Genomic DNA, 27,686 nt, shown 5'->3' with positions numbered 1-27,686 from the left:
TACAGTATTATGACTTTTGACGACTTTTGCATTATGGGAGTCCAGGCTAAGCCAATCATCGAAGTCATTAAAGGCTCGCAAATGTCATAAATTGTGCGCTAGCACCACCCAGTGGTTTTGGGGTGTCAACACAAACATTTCTATCGCGCCCCATTCGTGAGTTGCCGTTGATAGGGTTAATGCAAGATTTGGGGGAAATGCATGATAAACCATTGGGTTTTCATGATGCAAACAATTGATAATATTTCCAAATTTTGAATGGCAGTAAATGAGCCCAACATGGACAAAATTTGACACCTATAGGGTGTACCTTTGCATGGATTTAAAAGGAACGACAATCTGCGCAATATTCTAGCCTCAGTGTATTTTTTGAATGCTTTATTTTGACACATCAAAAAGCCAGAGTCAGGTCAAAATTTCCCCCAGGGTTAAGACAAAACTCCTGTTATAGCATGCGGGTACTTCAAAATCGGTGCGCGTGCAATCATGAGTAAATTAACGCTTGCATGTCTGAAAAATTGAGGACTTTATTTTTCAAAACCAGCAAACACAGTTGAAGGAAACATTTGGGGGGGGGGTTGGCCCCCAAACAATGTACACTGTAAACAAGCCACACCGGCTCAACATTGAATTGTAGAGACATCTTTGAAAAGCAGTTCTGACATGGTTCGCAAACAAAACAAAACCAAATAAAAAGGCACAACTTGGCACATGCATAATTACTAAGGAATGTACAGCAGGGGCTTCAAATGAACTCTTGAGCATTCTGACTTGTGTAAAGTGTCCTGTGATACATTCATTGGAGTTCAACACAGCAGATTTAGAGTAGAAAGTAAAATAGACGTAACTCGAGAATGGACTGGGGGAGAAATGCACAGTTAACATTGAGAAGGGAGGCGTGGAGAACGAGGTAGAACTTAGCTCCCAAAACTCAAGCCTAGTGATTTATAAATAAATAAAATGCTACAACTTGAAGACCATTCAATCTGAGCGCTGGCATGCAGTTTTCCTCTTGCCCCTTTGTCGCGCGATTAAGTAACCCAATTGGTGCCAAAGACGTATTTTTACAAAGCTTTTGTGAGTTGAGGCATTCAATCCGAGGTATTTGTTTATTTGGCCATACATGCAGGAAAGAAAGAGAAACTTTATTGTCGCGAGCTTAAAATTCCAAGGAATCCAACAAAAACAGCTCTCAATTGACACATTTCATAGCGCCCTCCTTTAGTCTAACACGGGGTGGAAGAACATAAACGACTTAAAAAAAAAAAAAAAAAACGTCTTTGGCATTGAATGAGTTAAGCAGTGTGACCGAGATGCAACAATAAATGTAACCGTATAAACCTCAAATAAAGTGCAGGCTGGACAATATTTCTGCATGTGAAGCTCAGCCGCGCAAATATGACGCCAAAACAAAGGCGGCAGACAGCCAGTTCTGGATGTAAATCTGATACGCAAGAAATGCTACGTGCTACAAATCCCAATAAGTTCTACCGGAGCCTTGAAACGAACCCTCAACAGCACACACGCACGCACGCACACGATTCAAGTTAGGCACTTGGCAAGCACAAGCGTTTTCATCACTTACGTCATTCAAAACTGAGATGGATGCAACGGGCATTTGTCCACACGCGCCTACAAAAACATATCGTCATAAAATCGATGGAGGGAAAGTAGTCATTTTTGGATCTATGCGGTTAACTTGGCCAAAGTCGTGGGGCGCTGACACACTGACCTTAAAAAGTCGAGCCCTTAAAGTCCAAATCCTTCAACGAGACAAAAAATAAAGACAGTTGGAATTAAAGCGGGGTTTCAAGTAAAGTTATACATTCAAACTTTTGGATAAACGGCCAAAAAGAAAAAAGTCATACCCGTATATTCATGTAAAATACAACTACAGTAGTAAAGTCAACTAATAAAAAAACAAAAAACAAAAAAAAGCAATTCTACAGAACGAGCACTGTGACAAGACCATTTGGGAAAATAACCTACGCCGAATTCCAGGATTGTACCTCATTTTGCGAGAAGGCCTTCAGAGCCGAGGCGATTAATTGACTGCGATTTTGCCCTCCTCCATGAAATGCGGAAACTGAGATTTGGGCACGCTGTCTGCGGAGGTGTTTTTCTCCATTTCGGCCATGGAGGCGGGCAAGCCCGAGTGGGCCCCGTCCATCTTCATCAGGCCTCCGGTGGAGCCGATCAGCGGGGCGCCGCCGGCGGGGCTCCCGGGCAGGGGGACGCCTCCCCCCTGGATGACCGAGATCTCGTTGGCCTTCATGGTCAGGCCGCCGCTGAAGGCCGTGGTGTACTGGTTCCACATAGACGGGTCAAAGTTCATGGGCGGGGGAGCCAGTTCTTTGGGGGCCTGCAACATTTCCGGTAGCATCTTTGGCTCGGAGCTCATTGCCATGAGAGCCACGGGATTATCCAAGGACAGGCGCTGACCGCGTCTCGAGGAGTTGTTCCACATGTGGGTGCCGATATGTACCTGCCGAAAAAAAAAACAAAAAAAAACTCCGTAAATCACCAGTACCGTGTCTGTGCTATGCGAGTAACAGAGAACGAACCTGTTAAACGACCAATAAAAACATGTTTTACAACGGCCGCCAGAGCGGTCGTTATGTTCACGGAGGACTCTAAATGCTTTCAGCGGGCTTTAAAACACACGTCTTTAACCCCTGGGGGAAATCTGGACCCGTTCGGCCTTTTTGACGCGTGCTGTCAAAGGAAAAGCATTCCAAAAAAACACCGGGGGGCAAAAATATTACGTCTTTCAATATGCCGTCTTTCCATCCCTTCTAAATGCCTGCAAACAGGAGGCCTATAGGTGTCGAATTTAGCCCATGTCAAGCTCATTTACTGCCATTCAAAATCTGACATATTGTCAATTTTGGACATATTGAAAACCCAGAGTTTTATCATGCACTTCCCCTGATTTTTGCATTCATCCCTTTAACAGCAACTTGAGAGCGGGGCGCAATAGAAATTTTTGTGTTGACGGCCCAAAACCATTTTGTGGGGAGGCTTAGTCCGTGATTTAAGTACCGCCTCTGGTGCCATTTGCAAGCCTTTCAATGACTTTGATGATTGGCTTAGCCTGGACTCCCATCATATTGTAATGACGACATAATATATAAACAGGAATATTTATCATGTTATAATCAGAGTACTGTATTATGATTTTTCAAAATGTTGCTTTATCGGAGTGCAGGCTAAGCCAATCATCGAAGTCATTGGTCAAGGCTTGCAAATGTCTTAAGTCGGCCGCTAGCGCCGCCGGGTGGTTTTAGGATGTCAACCCTGAATGTTTTATTGCACCGCGTGCAACCCGAAAGGAGTAATGGAAAAATTGCACGATAACACATGGGGTTTTCCAATTTTAAATGGCAGTAAACGAGCCCGACATGGGCTAAATTTGGCACCTATAAGGTGTACTTCGATATTTTTTTTTTTGCAAGAGTTTAGAAGGGATGGTAGCATGGCATATTGAAAGTCATGTTTTGACAATCTGTGCAATATTTTAGCCTCATAGTGCTTTTTTTTTGTATGCTTTTCCTTTGATATCAAAAATCAAAAAGCCCGAGTAGGGTCAAAATTTCCCCCAGGGGTCAAATCAATAAATAATAATAAATGTAAATTGGAAAAATATTGGTAGCGCTCCTGCCTCAGTATTTGAGAAGGAGCGGCGTACCTTTAGATTTCCTTTGGTGGTGAACGCCCGGCCGCAGATGTTGCATGCAAAAGGCTTCTCCCCGGTGTGAGTGCGCTCATGAATCTGCAAGGCGCTGGCGGACGAGAAGTTCTTTCCGCAGACGTTACAAACGTGCGGTTTGGAGGAGCGGCGCGGCGCCGCGGGGGCCGGCGAGGTCACGGCCGCCCCCGGGGGCATTTGAGATGCGAACAAACCGTGGACGCCCAATGGATTCTCTTGAGGAACCTTCATCTCCAGACCTGACGGCATCCTCACGAAAGGCATGTTGCTGGTAGCTGCAGATGCAAGGAGGCGATGAGGTCCATTCAAAAAGCTCAACAGACGCCGACGCCGCTCAGCGGGATTAACTCACCGTATTCTCCAGTTGGGAACGGCAAACCGGGTTCCTCTTTGATAGCTTTCGGGATGAAGCTGCTGGAGGCGGTGAGGTCCAGGGCTCCGCTGGATTCACCCGCATCTTGAGCGGCCCCTTCGAGGTCCGGCTTGTACCCGTTTCGGGCCGACTCCCCCGCCGCCGATTCTGGAGACTTGAGGCTGCACGCGTTGTTGACGGGCGAGGCGGAAGGAAATGACGCGGTAGAGTCAGAAACGCCCGGACTGCGGCCGTTTTGATATTCCTGCTCTCTGGGAGCAGACGGGGATCCCTTGGCCGCCCCCTCGCTCTCGGGCGGAGTGCTACCCTGTCGTTTTAGTGCAAGAGCAGAGGTGAGATTCTTCAAGACGTCCAGACTGGAAAAGGCGACGGGGCCGGCGTGCTTCCGCTCGCCCGACGGGAGGCTCTCGGGGTTGTCGCCGGCCGCCTCGGGGTCGGCCTCGGGCTCCGCCGCCGCGCCGGCTTCCGAGCCGTTGCGGTCGGCGGACTTCTCCTCCGGCGGCGAGGACGAGGGCCGGACGCAGTCGTCTGCCTCGAAGTGGCTCTCCGGCACCGGGGTGTTGGGGATCTGGCCGCCCATGTGCATGCGGATGTGCTGCTGCAGAACAACGGCGTTGGTAAACTTCTTCTGGCAGATGGGACAGGAGTGCTGCATTTTGAGAGGAGTGTTGGCCCTGTGCACCCCGTAATGGGCCTTGAGGTTGCCTTTGGTGGAGAAAGCGCGGCCGCAGATCTTGCATTTGTACGGCCTCTCTCCGGTGTGCGTGCGGTAATGCATCTTGAGCGAACTCTGGCAGCTGAGAATCCTGTGGCAGATGACGCACTCGTTGGGGTCGTTGGTCTTCTTCTCCAAGCCGTCCACCATCTGCTGAAGCTTTGCCGTGCCGGAGCTCTGCTCCCCGGGAACGACGTTGCCGTTGGCGTGGTGGCGCAGCGTTCCCAGCAGCTCCTTGGCTTCCTTCTGGCCGTGCTCCATAGCCGTCTCTTGGCCGAAGGGGTTGGAGGAAAGGGACGGCGAGCACTCGCTCGTCGACGGCGAGGGTCTCTGGGAAAACGGATCGCCGCCGAAGCCGTCGAAGGTCTTGAATCCGGAGAACGACGCCGAATGGAACCCCGCGGCCGGATGGGCCAGCGCGGGCTTCATTTCGTTGGACTCGTCCACCGGCACCGACATGCCAAAGGGAATGCCGCTGCCGGTGGGGATGTTGTCGAGGTGCTCGGGCACGGGGTGAGGGTTCATGGTGATGTTGGGGTACTTGTCTTTGTGCCTTTGGAAATGCACTTTGAGGTTGCCTTTGGTTGTGAAGCGGTTTCCGCAGATGTTACATTTGAAGGGCCTCTCTCCGGTGTGCGATCGCAGGTGAATCTGGAGCGCGCTGTCGTTGCCGAAGGACTTGCCGCAGTACTTGCACTTGTGCTTGTAGAAGGACTCGCCGTTCTTCGACTCCAGGGGAAGACTCAGCAGCTTGCCCTTGGCTTTTTTGGAATCCGACCCCGCTTGGATTCCGCCGAAGGTGCCCGGGAAACCCACGACGGCCCCCGGCTCGGGAAGCAGCGGCGGCAAGCGGCCGGCCATGTCGGGAAGGCCCTTCAACACGTCCATCTTGGAGGCCATCGCGCTTAGGCCCGCGGAGGCGGGGATGCCGGCGGGTAGGGACGCTTTACCTTGCTTGGCCGCCTCCGCCGACGGGTTCTGACCGCCGTTCCTTTTTCCTATCAAAGCCGCGGCGGCGGACAGCTGCTGGGATAGGTGGGCGCCGAGGGCTTTGAGGGGGTCCGTGGCCGCCCCCATTGATGACCGGAGACCCTGGGGCGTCATCATGGCCACTTGGATCCTGATCCGTTCCGTGATCTGGATTTGCTGTAGCTGCTGCTGCTGAAGGCAAACCAACTGTTCCAAAATCATGGGGATGAGCTGCAGGGCCTCCTGCGACGACGTCGCATTCGAAGACGTCCGGGAGACGGAAATCTGCGCGTCAGTAGTCATGGCTTCAAAAGTGTTTGGATCCTGCATTTCAGGGGAAGGTTGCAAGCGTGACTCGGGACTGGCAGGCGCATCTTCTTGCTCCTCCATGCGCACGTTAGCTTCCTCCTCATTTCTTTCCCCTTGGTCAGGATTAGCAGCAGCTAGGGAAAGACAGCTGGAGCGACTATCGTCGTGGTCGCTGGCGGCGCCTTCGGGAGAACCTTGCGAAAATTCCTCCGTCACCTCGTCGCAGTCTCTCATAATGAGCACTTGCTGGCTTTTGGTACAGTTCTGTTCGTGCTCCAGAAATTCTGCTTCATCGAAGAATTCGCCGCAGCACTTGTTGCAGATCCGGGTCTGGTCCATCCTGTACCTTTTCACCTCCCCGTCAGTCTCCTGTGTCGGATCGTCACGCAGAATGCCTGGAAGGGGAGGGGGCGGGGGGAAAAAACTTTTAAGTGATAGTTTCTTCCAAACATCTGTCAATGTAGCCATCAGAGTGAGACCCGCACAAATCCTTTGGGAAATCTTTTTCAAGATTAACATCTTATTATAAGATCGTACAAAACACACATAACTAAAAGACTACGCGACTAACACTGATACGAGACTGTAAAAGTCAGCTCCATTTGGGCTATTTTCCACTGTCAATGGCCCTGAAGAAACTTTGAATTGACCTTTTGTCCACAAGGCCAGCAGGGGGCAACAAAACTACCTTTAACGTCTATCTGAACAATATGCAAGAGTGACGGAAGCGTTGGTATTTAAAATAAAAATTGCGGCTAAGAGGGGATTAAATGAACTGAAAAAAGTGATGCAGTTTGCAGCGCAATCCACCCAACGTCAAACAAATTGCACATTTTATTTTTCTAGTAACTTCACTTGAAAAGAAGAGGGACCGGCGACATTCCCCAAGAGAGCACCGACAAATGTGCATTTTAATTTTGTCTCCATTTCACAACAACTGGCTGAATTGTTGAATGCAAATGCTTGGAGGGGGAGGGGGCAGACCACCTGTTTGCATTTGCCCAAAGAAACTGTTGGACTTGATAATTGCTCAGCAGGAGGTACAGGAACGGTGTGACAACACACACAAGTTGCATTACAATACTCATCCGAGGGGGAAACGGTGAACATTTGCGCACAATGCAACCTCGGGGCTCTTATCACAAACGTATCGGTAGAAACTCCCACCTAGTGGTTACAGAACCAAAACTATGATGATCACGTATCCCCCTAATGTATTTCGCGTACGTTTTATTCGACGAAAGTTGCGCAGAATTCATTGCAGCTTTTGCAAGTTTTTCATTCACAGAGGAGGTTGAGCGGGAGGTGGGGGTGGAGGGAAAGAGAGAGAGAGACCCCCCCCCCCCCATCCTCCACCCCACCCAACAGGCTCCACTAAAAGGGCCATTGCTCCATCCCCCACCCCCCACAGACGTACCAAAGGAAACAGTCATGCATTAAACTGGGGGATTTATTGCCTTTGGGTCAACTTACCCGGAGTCCCATTTCATACATTTTTTTTAATTTCACGTGCAACATACATTTGCTCCAAAGTCGTTCAGTTCAAAAACCACCGTGAACGACGTTAAACCCTGCAATTATAAATCGGAGACTAAATCAATCAAGTTGAAACGAGACTTTGATTCGGAAGCGCAGATTCGACACATCAACCAAGCAAGCTTTTGGTTATTTAATAAAAAGACGTGTTTTATAAAATAATGATGCGGTTTGTAAATGATAAAAGTTTCATTTCACGTATGTGTGACTTCATTCAACACCGCCCGGTCCGAGGGGGGGAAAAAAACGAGAAAAAAATCAACAGGTATTTGAATGAAATAAGTTTGCGTGTCTTCAAGACTGGCCCGATTGGAAGTGAGCGCAGAAATAAGCCTACACCCGAGTAACATTTGTCGAGTTTCCCCCGGAGCGGCACCGTCAAATGGGTCAAAGTGCGCGAGCGGAACCGTTCAAAGCATGAATTGGAAGTCAAACTCACCATTTTGTGCGGACGCGGGATCGTCCGAGTTGATGTGCTGCGGGTTAGCCTGCTTACGCCTCGACATGCTGCAACCATCGGGGCTTAAAAAAAGAAGAGAGTTCCGCACAATTATCTTCGTCTTCTTCAACAAATTCTTTTGGCCTTTAAAAAAAATACTCACCCCCGCCACCACCTTGGCTCCTACCTCCTCAAATGCGCATGTCAACGTAATTATTATGATCAATAATGCATTGCGAGTTATCGCGGTGCTGCGCCAGCTGATTGGCTCGGGTCCAAGCTCTCGCACATTATTCAAATGAGCGAGGCCTCATGCTCGCGGAGCGGAGCGAGGGGGCGGGAGGAGCTCAGCCAGTGGCCGGGCCCGCGGCTCGGAGGCCGGCCGGCGCTTGCCCGCGACGCCCAACGCCCCAGCTCATTGGCCCGCCCCCCCACCAACTCCACTTACAATACACTCCAACTGCGTCCGTCACCGCAAATGATTTGCTCCCCGATAATAAATCCTTTCTCGCAAGAATTCTTCTCGATTGTTATTATTTTATTGTTATTTTTTTGCAGATGAAAAAGCGCCCCCCACCACTACACACGCACACACTCGCCATCTTGACCATAAATATAATCATTATCTATATTAAAACAATATACATGTACCCTAAACTTGTACCCTTTTTAACAATAGCAAGACAAAAAAATACACTTTGAACGAATGTTAACTTTACCTTTTTCAGGGTTTATACAGTTTGCAGGTTAGTCAGAATGAAAGAAAAAACAATTTGACTCAGTTTGAAAGAAAAAACAACCAGTGCATCAAAGTGCCTCAAATAAAAAGAATGCCAGTCCTTAGTCAAACCAGAAACACTTGACCAACTGAACCATTTGATGAGGGAAACAAATCAACAAATAATCAATGTCATTTGATCTGAAACAACACAGGAGTATCCAGATCTTAACTATGTGCATCAAAGTGGCTGAAAAAAAAGTCAATCCTTATTTGAACCAGAACAATTTCTGATCAACAGAACCATTCTGGAAAAAAAAAAAAAAAAGTAAATTGATACGGAGCATTAACACAAGTACCAATATCGTAACGTGCATCTAAGTGCCTGAAAGTACTAATCCATGTTTGGACCAGAAACATTGTTGACCAACTGAACCATTTGATGCCGGAAAAAAAAAATCAGAAGTCAATAAATAATCAATGTAAATTGTAATTAACATTAACACAGGAGTACCAATATCTTAACAAAGCGCATCAAGGTGCCTGAAATTGAAAAAAAAAAAGCCAATTTTTATTTGAACGAGAAACATTTTTAACCAACTGAACCATTCGAAACTGAAAAAAAATGAAAACAATAAATAATCAATGTAAATTGAAAGGGAACATTAACAGAGGAACACCAATATTTTAAACAATTTAACCAAAAGAAAAAGGGATGAAACATTGCACTGTTTTTCTTTCAAATCACATTCATCATTTATGTGATTTAGCAAAAAATATTGACAGCAAAAAAATTACAACTCCCGTACGAACTTTGACAATGAGAGCGCCACTGCACCACCTTGTGCCATGGATGTGCAACTACACTTCACACAGCAAAAAAGCATAGCCCGTTCCCCGTCCTGTTATATTAGTTGATCAAAAATATGTTGTTAGGGTGCCGCAAAACAATCATTCCATAACACAAACAATCAATTGAATATTATTATAACCTCATTCATTGAACTAATCCTAACAGGCGCAAAGTAAATCTGACAAATCGGTGACGTTCACAAAAGGGCTTTGTTACATTTTTTTTTCCTTGACGTTCAAGCACTCTGCCCATGCACACAAGACAGGAATTTATTTTTAGCATACCAGTGACATTCCAAGCCGGGTCCAAACTCTGCTGCGGGTCAGCTGAGATCAAACGTGTTGCGTGGGAACTTTGGGCAACGGCCATTGTTTTAAGGCGGGCTCCCGGAAAGGGAGCCCGCTCCTAACCGTGTTTACCTTTCAACGCAGGACGGCAACAGGGGGCAATTTCAACTAAATCAATATTTTCACCTGTCTATCTATCTATCTATCTATCTATCTATCTATCTATCTATCTATCTATCTATCTATCTATCTATCTATCTGTCTGTCTGTCTGTCTGTCTGTCTGTCTGTCTGTCTGTCTGTCTGTCTACTGCATGTTATTAATTTAACAATTAATAGTTACTAAATACAAACTACTAATTACTACGACAAAATAATTGATTCAGTAATGCAAGAAATTAGAGATGTAATTAATCAATGAATGACCTAAAGTAATTGATTACCGCAGTGCTTAATTGACTGGGTTTCAGTCCATTTTAAATGCATATATAGTAGTTGGGATGGCATATCCGGAGTCTTGAAAAACGTAAAAACGCGCCTTTGGGATTTAACGAGCTAAGGCGGTGACATCCCAGGCCGGCTGACAAAGAGTGCGCGAAAGACTGTGATGAGCAAATGGCGCGGAGTGAAGGGAGTGCCGTCTAGACGCTTTATGGCCCCAATAAGAAAGTATGCTTGAATACGCTGTTTTGTTTCTTCTTCTGCAACTGTGTGCGCTCATACAAGCGTGCCCCCCCCTTCCCCCCCTCCCTCCCACCCGTAGGGAATTCTCTACAAAACGCCACAGTCAGACATTGACCGTAGTCAAATGCAAATCATTTTCATCCTCATACTACAAATTGCAGATAAACTTGGCAGCCTGTCTGCTGTCCGCATCATTTTCAGCCTCAGATAATGGAGGACATTCCAAACGTTAGTGAAACGAAATTAAAGCAGTTCAAAAGGAAAAATAAAGTAATACATTAACTTGACTTTTTCTCAGGCACGTTTAAAGTTTGACAAAAGAAGGAATATTCTCTAACAGTCGAATAAATACCGGAGGTGTCCCAATCGCATTTGTTGGCCGAGTCAATGGATTTTGGAAATCTGTCGATACCGAGTTCCCGTTCCATGCTTTGGCGCGATTCGACGGTATGTTTTTCTTCTCCAATCCTGTGATCTTGACATCAAAGGTATTTCGCATCAACGCGAAAGCTTTGAAAGAAGACACGAGGGAGCTGAAATTTCACAAAGGTTAACTCTTTCCGTGCCTTGAACGAGAATTTTGGTTATGTAAAAGGCGCAACGTGCAATGGTTGCTAACGGCCAACCGACGTCTGCTCTCGCTCGGATGAAAAGCGATGAAAAGTCATGTTGTGCTTCTACTATTTTGGGCAGTATCAAAAACCCCATTGACAGATTTTTTTTGCTGAAAACAAAGAAAAAAAAAATCCTCATTTTTAAGAATCTTCTTGTAGTTGGTCGGGCACTTTTTGCAGTGTTGAAACCATTGAAACATGATGAAAACAAGTCTTGAATGAGTTTTTTTCTTGGCAAGAAAATCATCCCTACCGCATTGGCAATTTTTTTTTCTTAAAACAAGACAATTCACCTAATTTTTCAGAATCTTTTTTAAGTATTCGGTCCAGCACTTTTTGCAGCGTTGAAGCCATTTAGAAACACGAAGAAAAAAAGTCTTGAATTCGGTTTTCTTGGCAAGAAAATCATTCTTACCCCATTGGCAGATTGACTTTTTGCTTAAAAAAAAAATTTCAGAGTCTCTTTCTTGCATTTGGTCCGGCATTTTTTGCAGCGTTGAAGCCATTCGGAAACATGAAGAAAAAAGCATTGAATTCGGTTTTCTTGGCAAGACAATCATTCTTACTCCGTCGCATATTTCTTTTTGCCCAATTTGTGCCAAACGAGCACCCGCGCCTCAACTTCCACGCGGCTTTGACGACTCGCCGTTCATCCTTTGGCCGTCGCCGTCGGGGTTTTTCAAGCCATCTTCCCTTCCAATCTCCCGTCGCGGCCGACGTGAATTGACCATTGTGGGACGAGCGGCCCGGTCAAGGTCGGCGTAAGATGTTTGTTTCTCCGCTTTGCGGCAACTCTCGTTGTTCTTCTTGTTTTTTCCTCCCGTGTGTCATAGCAAACGAGCTCGCGTTTGCGACAAAAGGCAGGTGAAGAGCCAAGGATCTTTTTGCTTATCGTCTGATATTTGTGCCGTGTTTTCATCACTGTTGTCGAATTAAAAAAAAAAAAAAAAAACGAATTGATTTAGCTTCTGCAGAAAGAGAGCTTGGGGGTGGGATGAAAAAAACATTTGGACTACTTCCTACTCTGGGAGCACCTTCATGACAAGGAATTCGTTTCTTATTTTACCTTCACTTAGACATGATGCTAATTTATCACTGCCAAAAAGTACCTTCTAAGAAAGTAGGCAAAGGCCTATAGGAAGAAATGTATTGTTACTTTTCGTCTAAAAAGAAAAAAAATATCTTGGGTAGCGTGAGATTCTTAAGAAAGCAAGAACGAACTATTTTATATATATGTACCTTTATAAAAATTGAAAAAATATTTCTAATGTTTTTCTTAATTAAAGCAATGACTGAAATACAAGTAAACATAATCCTAATACACAATTTCACTTGAATTATCGAGCACAAAAACAATGCTTATGACTAAAGCCGTCCTTTCAATAAAAATGTTGTTTTCGATAACATTTCCAAATTAAGAAAAATGGCCTTGCTCTTTAAATGAAGATCATTCAAAATCACATTTTTATCCTGAGAAAGAATATGAATATTTTGAGCAAACAAATGCTACATTTAATGTGTTGACATAAGTATTTAAAACAATAGTTTCCCTTTTAGACAATATTTTTATTATAAGCCTATTTTACTTTCTTAAAATTGACTTTTTGCAGTTTACTGGCAGACTTGCCACATATAGTTTTTTTCATTTTTGGCTTGTCACCTTTTGCAGTGTACCTTTATTGTTGATTATTATGACTGTTTGTCCATTGACAGATTAGTTTTTTTTTTTAGGGAGGTGGACGTGGTGGGAAGTGTTTTGAGAGGAATCCACGATGTTTGTGATGAACTGGATATACAGGACCGGCTTTAAGCTAGCAGATGGACAAACAAACAAAGACTTGTTAAGCGTGGTGCCTGGGCGGAGCTCCGCAGCACCGAGTGGCATTCTATTGCAGCGTTGCTAAAATTACAAATCTGAAATTTTGCTGGGAGGCGGCAGTGGCGGGGGTCCCTGCCAAAACCTTTGTGCTCCGGGGTCACGTTTGCTATTTCAAACGGGAAGATGGTTTTCTTTCACTTGTTCACGTTTCAACAGCAAAACGTGAAAACAAAAATCCGAGTTGTTCAATAAATCAATGAAATCAATCATCAATTACAATGAGCATTCTTTAAGCGCAATGAGATTTTTCCGACTAGCAGATGTAGGACATCCATTAAGTTAATCTGTTGTTTCTCGGGAATTTTTTGCAAAGCCCCCCAGGAAAGTGAAAACACTTCCCCCCCCCCCCCCCCCCCCCCACTTCCCGCAGTGACTGTAAATAAGTTGATTATCTCTAAAAAATGGTTTAAATATACCTAAAGTAATATGCTGTTTAATAAGAAAATGAAAAAAAGCAATATAAATAACTACTTTGTTACAGTGTTTATACAGGTTAGTCTAAGACTGAAAAAAATCAAAGTGCCTGAAAATGAAATGACGCAAATCCTTATTTTACTGCAATTACCCCCCCCTCCCTCCCCAGCATCACATCGCGCCCCCCAGGGGGGCCGGCCCTCCCATCGGAGAAGGATGGCACCAGTCCAAGCACACGGACTGCACGGTTCTCGACTTTACAGCGGGCGTCCCCTCCATAGCGCCCGGCGCCAGTCGGGCCCCTATTCGCTCGGGGACCATGGTCTTTTAGGCTCGCTTGCCGGAGTAGCGCCGATGAAGTGGCGGACGCAGGTGACTTGCGTCCATACAGTCAGTCTTTGTGGCCCGGCAACACAACACTCTATTGTTTCTCCACGGAGGCGCTTGTCGTAGCGGCGCCATAACAAAAGGCCGACTATTGGCGTGTTTACCTCCGCGCAGGAACCGCCGGGCAATTCCCCATTAAATTACAGCCATGTGTGGCCCGCTCGCCCGCCCCTCACCCGCAACAACTTTTTCGGCTCACGTCCCCAATGATATGCGCTTGCTCCCCTCACCCGCGCTCAATCAAATATTAGCTGCAAGTCTGACAACAACTGGACTAGCATCATTAAAATTAGACATATATATACATACTGTATATATAGTGTGTGTATATATTATATATATATATATATATATATATATATACAGTATATAATATATACACACACACACATGTACTTAGGTTAGGTTTTAGTACAATACTGTTTAGTTTCTTGTTTGTTTTGGTGTAGTTTTCATTAGTTTTAGCATTCATTTGTTGTTTATTACTGCATATGCGTTTTCACAAAAGCAGGCTTATGCGGCGGGGATTGGTTTTGAGTTTTCGACGGAAAATCCAAATTTTCCATTTTAGGATTTCTACAAAAACAATCTCCTTAAGATCTCCACCGTTGTTTCCTAGCAGTTAAAATATTTTTATATATTATCCCTTTCAGGCTCAAATTAAGTTTCTTTTTTGTTTCAGCCTCAATCAATATTAATGTGGAATACCTAGGGGACTCTCATATTATTGTTGCAAATTTGCAACGTCTGCCTGGAGAGGGTTAAATTATTATATCATATAAAAGATGTCATTTGTATATATCAATATCTCCCGTTTCATTTTCAGACATGAGTCCGGTTTTGCAAAAACACATCACATACGTAGCATTTGTTGAACGCAAGCTAAAAAAAAAAAAGGCCGCTCTCAAACTTGAGGTTGGAGCCGAGTAAACACGGTGTTGCGGAATGATCTCCTCCTCCCCGCGTCTCCCCCCTCCGTGGCTCCCGGTTAGAGACAAATAAGCAGTCCTCTTGTTATCTGAAAGGACTGGGATCTGGCTTGAAGACGCAAAAGCTTCTATTTCCTGTTTGAAGCCAGGTGCGAGAAGCATTTCAGCCATGCAAATTCTTCAGCTGCGTGCACCTAAACAAATAGAATAGTGCATAGCATTAGAGCCGTTTGCTCAATGTTACCTTGACCATCATGTATTCATGGGCTCCAGTCATACTCGAGAAATTCCAAGGGCCGGTTCTTAGTTTGCTTGAATCGAGAATGAATGCGAGAAAAAAAATGCTTATTTGAAGCTACGTTTTGAAGATATTATGGAAACGGTTTTGAAGGATTTTTACAGGCGGCGTGGCTCAGTGGGCTCGTCTACCAAGCGGGATATGCAAAACAAGACCACGTCAGCCCAAGCTACCGGGCAAACCGGCGAGTCATCCGCGCCGCGCGTGCGTGAAGCAGAAAAAAATGGCCAAATTGAACGTGAACTGTCTGAGGATTTTTCACCGGCCTGGCCTTATTATCACCCGATTTGGGCTGACTTTGACACATCATTAAACAGAAATATATATTTACTTTCAACTTCTCAAAATGTTCAATGGCATCAACCCCATCCATACATATATTTTTTTTTTTTTTGGGGGGGGGGATCCTACGCCTCCTTTGCATACAAAAACATGTAAAAATGCGATCATAGCAAAACTACCAACATTGTATATTTATGAAATTGCATTATGGGAGTCCAGGCTAAGCCACTCATCAAAGTCATTGAAAGGCTGGCGAATGTCATAAATTCACCGCTATCGCCACTAAGTAGTTTTGGGGTGTCAACGCAAAAATGTCTATTGCGCTTATTCTTGAGTTGCCCTTGAAAGGATTCATGGAAAAATTGGGGGAAATGCATGGTGTAACATCAGGTTTTCAATATGTCCAAAATAGGCAATATTTCCAAATTGAATGGCAGTAAATGAGTCCGACAAGGGCTCCATTTTGACGCCGATAGCGTGCAGCTCTCGACCTGTTTGCAAGCATTTAGAAGGGACTGCAGAAAGCCGTCACGTTTTAACCCCCTTGTGTTTTTTGAATGCTTTTCCCTTGATATCGCACATTAAAAACATCCAAAAGACCAAGTTGGCTTAAAATATCCCCCAGGTGTTAAGGATAATGTTTGCGCATTTTTGATAACGCTCAAATGACGGTTTTGACGGTCATTTTAGGAAGCTTTTGCCCGTCCACGAATAAAACTCAAGCCGTGTATTATGTGACCCGCGACAGTATTTACTGCTGAACTACAGTCTGTCACCGACGTGTCGAAATGTGTTTGAAACAACAAAACTAATGAGCGTAAGTCTGCATGGGTCCGTATGCTGGATATTGACTGTTGGCATGTGGCAGTCATGTGAAACACGGGAGCGTTTTCAAAGGGGACGTGTGCTCAAACATCCCACAGCTTCGCCGCATTCTCGCCATCCGCCAAAAGCGCGTCTCGCGACCTTGCCGTTCGGCGGATAGTAGCTTCCGACGCTTCGCTATCAAATGGTGATGCTATTAGTGCTCACATGATAGTTATTTTCATGATTTATTATTGATTGAATTGATTTTTTTCAGCATCAAACTCTTCAGTTGGTCAAAAATGCTTCCGGCTTAAATAAGGTTGACATTGTTTTATATTTCACACACTTTGATGCACTTTATTTTTTTCAGTTCCAGACTAACATGTAACCCTTGTGTAAACCCACTGTAAAAGGTCAAATTTACATGAGTTGAAAGTTGATTTCTATAGTTTTTGCTTTTGTTGATATTAGAAACGATACGATTTTAGGTATAGATTTTAAATAGATAATGATGTTTTTTAGAGTTACTGTGGTATATGACGAGGGACATTTTTCCAATGTTTCAGTTAGTCAAATAAGTTTCTAAAACCAATAAAAATTGAGATAGTTTTATATTTCAGACACTTTGATTCGCTTCAGGTTATTTTTTTCAGTTTCAGACTAACATGTAATGACATAAACGTTTCTTTATATTGCTTTTATCCTTTGTGGATGGTACAAATGATACAATTTGGGCTATAATCTTCATCGCTAATGATCTTGTTTCGAGTGACTATGGGGCCACAAAAAAGTTTTCTCTTTCCAAGGAGGGAGGGAGCAAAATATAATTGAGAAGCACTGCTGCCCCAGGGTATTGGGGCGTGTGGACGGACCGGCCCCAAATGCGACCCAACCGGCCCCATTCCTAGCGACTGTTTGGGAAAATGCATCCATTTTCCCCAAAAAATGCCAGCACGCCCTTGCCTTTGGCTGTGTGTCTTTATGAGCGCAACAGTACAGTATCACAGTTTTTTGTTTTTAATTTCAACATTTTGCGATCTGAGTGGAAATATGGCATATTTTTCCAACAGTCATTCCACGTACACGTTACCCCAACAGACACGCCCGCCGCCACGTTGACCAATCCAGTCACAATAATGGACACAAGACACAGTTTTGATTCGCGACGAGCTCGAGTCGCAAAGATAATTTGTGAAAAAAATGCACGAGCGGCTTTGGTGAAAGGAGCAGAATTGGTGGCCCATTAAAGCAAAAGAAAACAAAAAAAGAGAAGGAAAGAAGTGGGCCGTCCCCATCAAGCTGTGAGTCAACAGGGGGGCGATCCCGGCATCCAGAGGTGCAATCTGCTGCCGGGGTCATAAACATTTACGGGCTGGGAAACGTCGGGGAGACAACGCAGCTCTTCCTTGTAATTAAGTCGGCAGAATGCACAATGGACGCCGCGCTTTCCTTTCCACTCGGGCCCATGCGAAGATGACATCCGTGCGGCCGACTTTGCGACTCGCGTTTTTGCTTTTTGGGGGATTTTTTGGTTTGTTTTTATGCTCATTGATGGTTTATCCTGGCCTATTCATGTTAAAAAATCAGTTGAAACTTTTACATTGCATCCATAACGCCTGTCATTCATACAAGGATTTTTTTTAAGCTTTTTACCCCCCACAAATAGTGGGGTCCCGCTGTACATACAAATGTCAACTTAGTTCACCGAAATAAAACACTATGCAATATATAATGTTCATTTACAAGCTCATAAATTCAACAATATATTTGTATGTGTATTTATGAACAATGGCAGACATAGAATGATTCTGTGTCAGATCCTTAAAGGGACAGTGTGTAAGATTTTCATTAAAGAGGAATAAATTAAATGATTGTAAATTTCAAAAACTTGCAAATGAATGTGTTCTTAAAGGCAACATGTTTTAAAAAGACCCATGGGGGATGGCACTTCTCCTGAGGCGGCCATGTTTGTTATAGCCAGGGACAATGGTAAATGCAGCACCTGCAGCGCCCCCTGCTGTACGTAATGCAAAACGCTCTCAATCTTACACACTATCCCTTTAAGGAAAGTTAGCGTTGGGGGTGCAAATATGATACGAGAATCCATTTACACATGTGATGCATTTTCATAAAAATCGGGCTGATGTCGGCGAAAACGAAAATAGAGATATCGATGCATTCTAAATCCACACTTAATTCCCTTTGAAATGATATATCATACTAAAAAAGAAAGTAGCTCAGAGACCTCCCAAGTTACAGGAAATTGTTTTGGATGTCAAAATCTCAAAATGGACGTGTCCGTCAAAAATTTTCATCAATGAATTCCAAACTCCAAAAAGTCGGCTTCAGTCAAAAGGCGTCACAAATGCAGTTTTTAAAGAACAAACTAATAAAAGCTCATAAAAAGTATGCTGAAACAAGGCATTCAAATAAATAAATAAATACATGTGATGTGTTTTGGCAAACTTAGGCTTACGTCTGCAAAAGCGAAAGTTGACATGTTGATATATTCGATTTGGAGCAAAAGGCTCCGGTCCGCCGTCGGCCGGCGTGCGTCGGGGGTCAACCTGCCGGCCATACAAAAGCCACACAAAGCAGCGTATAAAGCTCTTGGCCCTCGATGTGCCTTTTAACAACAACAACAACAAAAAAAAGACACCCGGTGGGTTTTCAGCTTTACGGCAGCCGCCATTCATTTGACCAGCTCCTCAAAGCGAGACGCAATCCCTTGAAAATCGGCGCGTTTTCTTTTTTTAAGCAGAAAAAAGATGCCAATGGCGTAAGAAGGATTCTGGCGCCAAGAAAATCCACTTTTTCCTTGATGTTTTGAACGGTTTGAGTTGAAAAGAGATTCTTCATTTAAGCAAGTTGCAAATGAAATTTCAGCAAATAGTTTTCAATATAAGGTCACATAAATATCATTTTTATTTTAAATGGACTTGCATTTTTTCCATCGCTGACAACTGTACAACAAAAATCAGTTTTAAGAAACTAAAAAAAGCTTATCATAAAAGAAATATTCAAACTTTTAATCTAAAAAGGACAGCAAAAAAATCTTTTCAAAACATTCTTGTGTTTCTTAATTTTTGTCTTCATTTCTTTCTTCATTTTCTCAATGAAGTAAGGAGAAAATATGGCTTCCATTTGCCCGTACATTCGGACAATTTGCTCAATCTAGACACAAACGAGGAAAAAAAAAACGCCCGAGCTCCATTTTGAAGGATTTGTGGAGAAGATGTTTATTTTTGGCGCTTTTTACTGTTGGCGTGGCTCAGTGCCCGTTGAAGTGTCCTTGAGCAAGACAGCCAACACTCACTTGCTTCTAATGTTATTCCTCAATAAAAATATAGTCTGCGTAAGTTGCCTTGAGTACTAAATTAGAACAGTGATAAGTCAATGCAAATCCATATCAAATGAAAAATGTTTGAAGTTTCCAACTGACTTTTGAACTCAAATTGTTCTCGAAAACGTCATGTTGTTTGGCTTAAAGCGGGAAAATCCGCCTGATTTTTCCCAATCTTTTTCTAGTCTTTGCTCCGGCCTTTTTGGCGGCGTAATATGCGTGGTTGGTGTAAAGGAGGAGCGGCTTGAGTCTTGGTTCTTCCCTCTGGAGCGGGAACCCCTTCCAACGGCTGATCGATAAACTTCGAGGGCTAAACGCCGAGCGTTGACCACTTGACCCGGGAAGGGGCGTCCTCACCCCCCGCTTCTATTTTCATCAAACAAATTTGCCTCAAATCATGCCTGGCGGGGGGCCCATAGAAGCCGGGGGAAAGGGCGCATTCATGCCCCCCCCCCCCAACCAACGCGCGACCGCGGGCCGGAGCTCGGACTCCGGGCTCCTTGAAGAGACGGCGACGCCCACGCCTCCGCGGGGGCCTTTGCGCCTCGGCCCCCGGATGACTTTTCAAGTGGCGCGCAAAAGCAATTGAATATAACTCAAATTAGCTCCGTAGGCGACAGGAAGCGGAGGGCCCAAATTTGGACGCGGCGGCTCCATAATCACGACAGCGAAGCGAAACGTTAGCTTTTCCCGTTTTCAAGGTTAAGTGACTTCAAACATCAAGCCAATTCAAGACTTTTTTCTTCATGTTTCTGATGGGCTTCAACACTGCAAAAAGTGCCGGAGCAAAGATGAAGATTCTGAAAAATTAGGAACATTTTGTTTTAAGCAGAAATGTCTCTGTGTGCCCTGCGATTGGTTGGCAACCAGTTGAGGGTGTCCCCCGCCTACTGCCCTAAGTCAGCTGGGATAGGCACCAGCAAGCCTGCCACCCTTGTGAGGAGAAGCAGCTCTAGAAATTAAAAATGCAAAAAATGCATACATTTGTATCCTAGTTAAAGTTTGGATGTACATATCTTCAACCAATACCTTTATATAGATTACAGCTTAGTCTGAAACTGAAAAAAAAAAGAACTTTGTGAATCAAAGTGCTTAAATGTTAATTTGATGCTAAAGAATATATAAAAATTAATAAATAATAACACCTGTAAATCAATCTGCAATCTTAACACAGGAGTAGCACTATTTTAAGCATTTTAACTTTAACGTGATTTCAGGAAGGAGATTGGCACTCCTATATGACAATCACGTGAGACAGGATTGGCTGCTGGTCGACCATCGACCAATGAGGGCAGGAGTTGCCATCTGCTCCCGCCCCAACTTCCGCAACTTGGGTTGTCAGCGCCGGTGTCAATCAGAAAACACTGACGCTGGCGGGAGGAGGAAAGCGGCTTTGTTGGCTTTCCGTTTATAGGACGCAGCCATATTTTTGGCCACCGAAAAAGTGCATCTCATATTTGGACAATTCTACTATTTCGTTGCGATTTTAACGGATGCTCATTGTCGGGTTCGGGCAGAGGAGCCCAGAATAAAACGTCCCCGGCAAGTTCATCGGAAGGCTCTATAGTGCTGATAGGCGTGAATGTGAATGGCGCTTTGGCCGTGATTGGCCGGTGACCCCCGCTCACCCCCGCACAATCAGATAAATACACAACTCACTCTTCTGTCCTGCACATTTTTCTCATTAAAAAACAAAGCTTTGATAGTTTAGCCATCTGGTCCAACCGCAAAAAAGGTCCTCATAAAAGAAGCCCGAATAAGGTCAGGGGTCACTCCCGCCCTAGGTCAGGGGCCTTGGAAAGTTGTTCTAGTGGATTTTACTAAAGTCGTCAACTCAGATCTTTTTTTTTTTAACAAATTCGAGCGCATTCTTATCAAATATTTCATGTACAGTGAGGAAATTGCTTTACAGGGTCAAAATAAAAAGTGTCACTTTCAAGCCATAAACTATCGTCACAACTTTTGAAAGGTGGGCGTCAGTTAGCCGTTAGCAGCCAGCGCCCGTTGGAGCTAACAGGAGCTGGTGTTAGCTGAGGTTGGTACGGCATTATTCTCAATAACAGAAGCGAGCAGACTGAACCAACATCCGAGTCCATCCTTATTTACGCACAGGAATAGTTCTAAAACGAAGAGGAGTTATGACGTCCCCGGCGGATTCAATTACCAGCGCGTCGGAAAGGTATTCCATTTCACTCGATTATTAATTGCGGACTTTCGGCATTGATCAGAAACTTGGTGGGATATGGATTCCGCAAAACTTATTTATGCTAAAAAGAACTTGAGCTGTGTCGCGAGGAAGAGGAAAAACAACCGCTTTGAGCAATTTAACCCACGTGGCATTATGTTACAAATTATGGAAATTCCTTTGATTTTTTTATGATATGATAAAAGAATCAATGGGAACAAAAAACACGAGGGAGCTGAAAATTCCAGCAAATGATTAAAACATGTAAAATTTCAAAATGCAATGATTCTGACATTTCTACGTGATTGCTGCTAGACATGCGGGATTTTCTGTGCAAAATTAATCATTGTCCAAACTTTGGACCATATAAAACCATTATAATTACAATAATTGAGATGCATTTAATAGCATTTATGACATTGATTTTCCAGCAACTTTTGCAACATTGCGTTGAGCGGCGGTCAGCAAACAAAGTTCTTTGTTGACGCGTGTTTCAGCTCAAGACAGTAGGTGGCGGTGGAGACCAGTTAATGCCATCATCACATGACAGCGAGCCCGAGCGTCTTTTACACACAAAATAAAAAGGCGTCTCTGGTCATATTCCACAAACAGAGCTGTGCCTGGAGGGGGGCCGCTTGGGGGAGGGGCCTCATCTCGCCACACCGTTATTCATCTCGGCTAATTGCGGCCTCTTCTACTCCGACGTCCTGCAGCTGTACTTAAGCCTGCCTATACGCCGCCACCAACGGCCGAAAAAAAACACAGAGACCATATTTCTTAAGTCATTCAATCCCAAAGACGTTTTTAAACGCCTTGACGCAGTCCTGATATTCAATCACAGATACTGTATTTTTCGGACTATAAGACGCAGCTTTTTTCTCATGAGTTGAGCCCCGCAGCTGCAGTCCAGTGCAACTTATCACTGCGAAAAAACCAAGACAAAGAAATAATCAAAAAAAGTTGCCTTAAGCAAAGAAATCTGCCAATGGGGTATGAATGTTTTTCTCGCCTAGAAAACCTCATTCAAGACTATATTTGCTAAATTCAAGCAAACATTTCCTTCATGTGTTTTCTTCAAATTGTACAATGCAGTAGATTTAAGTCATGCATACATAGTAGGAAAACATAGGTGTCTTCCCCATAATACTGATACCACACTATACAAGCTATTTTACGCTTTTAGAGAAAAAATAAGAATATATTTCCTATTATGAGTTTTTATTTTCTTGAAATGGACAGTATACAGTACACCTGTAGGTTTTTTGTTTTTTTTTCACTAGCCGCCAGGAGACAAATTGCCAACGTCGAAAGAAGCAAACTAAGATCTTGGAAATAAACGTCTGGACTCTGAAAAGACGTCAAAAAAGTCATTATTAGGACGGAATGAGGTAAGCGATACCCGGCGCGGCTTTTACGGCGGCCGGCACCTGTTCCGTTGGACAGGAAGTGACGAGGAGGAGGAGAAGAAGAAGAAAAAGGAGGTGGGCATGGCATCCTCCCGGGAAGAAGGAATGCATCACGGTGGAATAATTGTCCCCCCCCCCCCGTTCGCTCTCCGGCCGGCCACTTGAGTCAAAAGGGATTCAGATGCTTTGGGACCACCCCTCCTCCCACGGGGCAGCGGGAGAACATGAGAATTGGGGGAGGGGGCTTTGTTTGACTTGGGAGGCCTCAATTTGGAAGTCGCTGGAAGCATTTACATACAGAGGTCAAACTGCACGTGCTTATCTACTTCATTCCAATGCCTCATTTCATATAGCCGGAATAAAGATCGCTCATCATTCTTTTTAGTCTTTTAAAGAGAGGGAACATTCGCAACAAAAATGAGTACAATACAAACAACACACTATTTAGGATGAATTGAACAACAATTTATTCCATATGGTGGAAATTAGTATACAGTGTGAAAATATTGTATTATTTATAATACTATCTATCTATCTATCTATCCATCCGTCCGTCCGTCCGTCCGTCCGTCCGTCCCTCCCTCCCTCCATCTACTGTGTAGGTATCTTTTTTTTCAAAAAGCGTTTTCTGTTGCGTCACAGACAATTTGGGGACCAAAGCATCAGGCGGCGGAACGGTACCGGAACCGCACTGGAGGCTGAACAAACTTCTTCCCCCACACCTCGCTTTTTTGACCCGTGCCAGGGGCGTAGCCGGGTGGGCGGCCCTCTCCTTGAATGAAAGGGGAGAAATAAAGTGGTGTGTTTGGAAGGGGGAGGGGCTAATTGTTGCAAAACATAAATAAACTATCAATACAACGAGTACGGTGGAATCTGGTCACCATATATTTAAACACATATTTAAACACGCCCAAAGTGTTACCTCCCTTCATTTTTGGCAATGAGTTACCAGCAACATTGATTAGTTACAAAATTTGATTGTAGAAAACGTCAGGAAGGTTTTCGGAAAGGATCGATTTGATGGGAGGAACGGGTGTTGCTGTGTGCGCTCTCTTGACACTTTTTTTTTTTTACTTTGTTGGCTTTCCAGTTGATTTCAATATATGTATAATGCCAATTTTTTTCATTTAAAAACATATGTCAATGTGATTGATCTGGCTCGATTGTTAAGGCCCTGTTTCACTTCTGACACTGTTCGCATGTTATCAGTACCCCTTGTGTGGTATTTTGTCCAGTCCTTTGATTGTTACATCAAAGGCATTGCACATCAAAAGGAACGCATTAAAGGGAGAACAAGGAGCTGAAGTTTCACCCAAGAGGTGGCAATGTCAATGATCGACGTAGTGTGGCATTCCATGACGAAAATATTGTGAGAATGATGTGGAAAAAATCTCCCTCATCACTAGTCACTTTATCCCATGCACACATGCACCTTACAAATCCTGCACAGTGCAAAAACTGCTCATCCTCATATGTATACGCCATAGGAATGTAAGCATTCATTTACTAGTGCTTCATTATTACCGCCCTGTTAGTGATGTTGTTTTTGTGTCATTGCCTCCTTTGTTATTTGCTCCATTGTGGAATGGGAAGCGAAAAGAATAAGAATTTCATTGAAAAAGTGACCCCAAAATGATGAAAATACTACACAAGGATTAAAATGTGAACAAGCTATAAATACATTGGAATTTTGAATCCAATGTTTGTGGATGAAAAAAACGCATCGATGACGACGTATCCCTCTGCGGCCACGCCCGAGCCCAATTTCAAGCGCGGCGGAGGAGGGCGAGGAGGGAGGGGGTCGAGGGGTGACGTGGCTTTGCGAGGGGCTGGCTGACTTCATCCAAGCATGCGGGAGCGCACGCTAGTGGAGGCGCACTAGGATGAATGAGTCAGCACTCTCTCGTGCTAGCGCCAGCGGGACAAAAGCTAACAAATGGAATGCTAGTGAGCTATTGCCAGAGGGGGGGAAAAAGTTACCGCCGTAAAATTGCCATTAGAAATAAAACATGAAAAACCAGTCTTTTGAGGTATCGCTTTGCATTTTTTTTCAGGTAACAACACCATCTAGTTATTGGAGCGCCGTTTTTTTTTTTTTTTTAGCACCGTGCTAAGAACGCCAGTTGGAGGCATGGAGACGGCAGGCAGACGTTCCAAGCGCAACCTCAGTTTGATTTGCGTCCAATGATTAACTTTGGCCCATTGGCATCGCGTGTGGCGTGGAACACAAGGGTTCAAAAAGGAAGAAAACGCAGCTTGGGCTGTATGGTCGTGACCTTTCTCTAAAACCAGCACATATACTGTGAAGCAGACTAAAAGTAACTTCCTGTGTTTTCAAGCCAATCGGCGGCCCGAATAAATGAAATGACTCATATCCTTTCGAGACGCCAGCGTGTTGAATCACAGCTCCTTCTAGCCGCAGCGCAACACAACGCAACGCAACGCGGCGGGCATTATCCAGAGCAGACGCGTGGACAGCCGACGTCTCATGGCCGCCTCTTCGGATCGCGCCCTTATCTCCCGAGCCGGACCGGACTTATCTTCCGGGGGAAACCGTATGCGTCCCGATTGAGAACGTGCCCCGCTCGGGGTGCCGTCGATTGATGAACTCCGCCATGTACACATGAACTAATTCATGATGGGGAGTGGAGATGTGGCAAACGGGAAGTGAGCCCAAGCTGTGTGTTGGCGGTCAAAACCTGACAAGAGTGCACGCTGCAAAAAGTCCATTTCAACAAAGTAAAACAAAAAAAGGCTTATTATAGAACTAGTCTTATAATAGTCTTAAAAATAGCTTGCGTGGCAAAATAGTCTGACGAAAAGAATGCTTATTTCCAAATATCAATGCTACCATTTTCTTTTCAAGATTTCTTTGCTCAAAACATTTATATTTGTTCTCATAACAAGAGGAAAATGATGTTTTTGATTGGTCTTCAGCTAGACCATTTTTCTTCATTGAGAACATGATAACAACCAAAAACAAATCACCGGTGGAAGTATTTTCAGGAAGACACCTCCTCTACAGTATAATTTAACTTCATTTGAATGATTTTGACTTCAATCTACTGTATTGTATTGTTTGAAGAAAACACATCAGGTAAATGTTTGTTTGAATCTAACAAAATGCCTGAATTCTGTAACAAATGAGAAAACGGGACTTTTACACTAGATTAGATCCATTTGCATAAATCCAGGCTCCAACGATTCTTATTTTGAGCTGCCTTTTGAAAAATGTCACTTGCGTAGATGAACATTTTCTCACTCTGTTCTCAAAGGATTAGACAAAAAGTCTTGAATTCATTTTTATGGGCAAGAAAAATAATCTTCCCCCATTGGCAGATTTTATTTTTGCTTGAAACAAGAAAATTTGCCCATTGGGGGGGGGGGGGTTGTTTCCTTGTTTCTGGGCGGGCATTTTTTGCAGAGCAAGTAAAATGATCCATATTTTTTTCAACCCCCAGCTTCCCGCTTCAAAGAAGAAGAAAGGGGGGGGGGCATTGGTTTCAATTTGAAGCCTCCCTGCAATAAATGAATGTACAAGCATACACAGCTCACCTCCCCCACAAGGTTGCAATTAGCCTAACAAAGAAGATGCTAATCCATCCGGCGGTATGAGTGCATGGGTGGGATGCATGCGTAATGAAGGCCTCTCACATTCATACAAAATAGAACCTTCGCAAACGTCGCACCTATGAAAGACGGCTTCCTGCCCCCCCACCACCACACCACACCGCCGCCCTGTGTGAAAATATGATTAGGGGCCATTCATCAAGTTTGCAAACTGATGCAATCCGAGGCCCGTTATCAGACCACCAGCGGACTCGTAGCTGGGGGTGGGATCCCAAATGCTAAGAAAGGGGATGCCGGCCTTGAAAAACAACCGTCAAACACGCGTCACCCCCAAACTCCAGTCCGGACTACTTCATAAAAACGATGATTATACAGTGTGTGTGAGTTTTATTTTTTTGACACAACTGCCACAAAAGGCCTAAAAGCGATCACTATCCGACATGCCAAATCGCTCCTCCCATTTAAAATCGGACGTACTTCTCCTTCCTGCTCGTCATTTGCGCAAACATCACACGTTACTCTTCCTCGGGTAGTGATCTTCGGACTCGTCCAATTTATTTGAAATTGGCCGATTTCGGAAATGATTTGCTCATCATTTTACCTGGGATGTTCTTTAACCGAGTGACGACTTGTGAGATCAGAGCGTGGAAGGTTGCTTTCGCCGTCCCCCCCCCCCCCCACCCAGAAGACAAGCCAAGCCGTCTTTTCCTTTTCTAGATGCATCTATCTATCTATCTATCTATCTATCTATCTATACATCTATCTATCTATCTATCTATCTATACACACATACAAATTTTTATAGTTCTGGTGGGGGGATTGGGGTTTTCATGACTGTTTGACTGCACTTTTTGCAGTGTAGGTTTGTATTTTGACCTCTTTTTGCTCTGCAAAATGTATGTTCTATTGTCAAAAGTCTTTTCGAAATATTGTTGACCTAGAGTGAGTAGTGAACGTGTAAAGAAAGCTGGCAAGAAAAAG

General features: G+C 44.2%; 1 protein-coding gene across 3 annotated transcripts in view; it reads right to left on the bottom strand.

The window, feature by feature from the left end:
• Positions 1 to 511: 511 nt before the first annotated feature.
• The window catches only part of sall4 (spalt-like transcription factor 4), a 35,575-nt gene continuing 8,400 nt past the window's right edge, over positions 512 to 27,686 (bottom strand). For 2 of the 3 annotated variants that reach the window (XM_088409266.1, XM_088409265.1), the window contains exons 3-6: positions 8,051 to 8,133; positions 4,062 to 6,470; positions 3,689 to 3,984; positions 512 to 2,485 (exon numbers count right to left, since the gene is read on the bottom strand). In XM_088409266.1, coding sequence (XP_088265392.1) covers positions 2,045 to 2,485; positions 3,689 to 3,984; positions 4,062 to 6,470; positions 8,051 to 8,133 — 3,229 coding nt within the window. In that variant the 3' untranslated portion in view covers positions 512 to 2,044. Of the gene's footprint in view, positions 2,486 to 3,688; positions 3,985 to 4,061; positions 6,471 to 8,050; positions 8,134 to 8,213; positions 8,333 to 27,686 lie in introns of those variants that run through there. The other variant, XM_088409267.1, reaches the window with a different exon arrangement.

The sequence above is a fragment of the Hippichthys cyanospilos genome, chromosome 2 (genome assembly GCF_059441005.1).
Source record: "Hippichthys cyanospilos isolate Australia breed blue-spotted pipefish chromosome 2, RoL_Hcya_1.0, whole genome shotgun sequence".
NCBI classification, from domain to species: Eukaryota; Metazoa; Chordata; class Actinopteri; order Syngnathiformes; family Syngnathidae; genus Hippichthys; species Hippichthys cyanospilos.
This window is presented reverse-complemented; position numbering and strand designations above follow the sequence as displayed.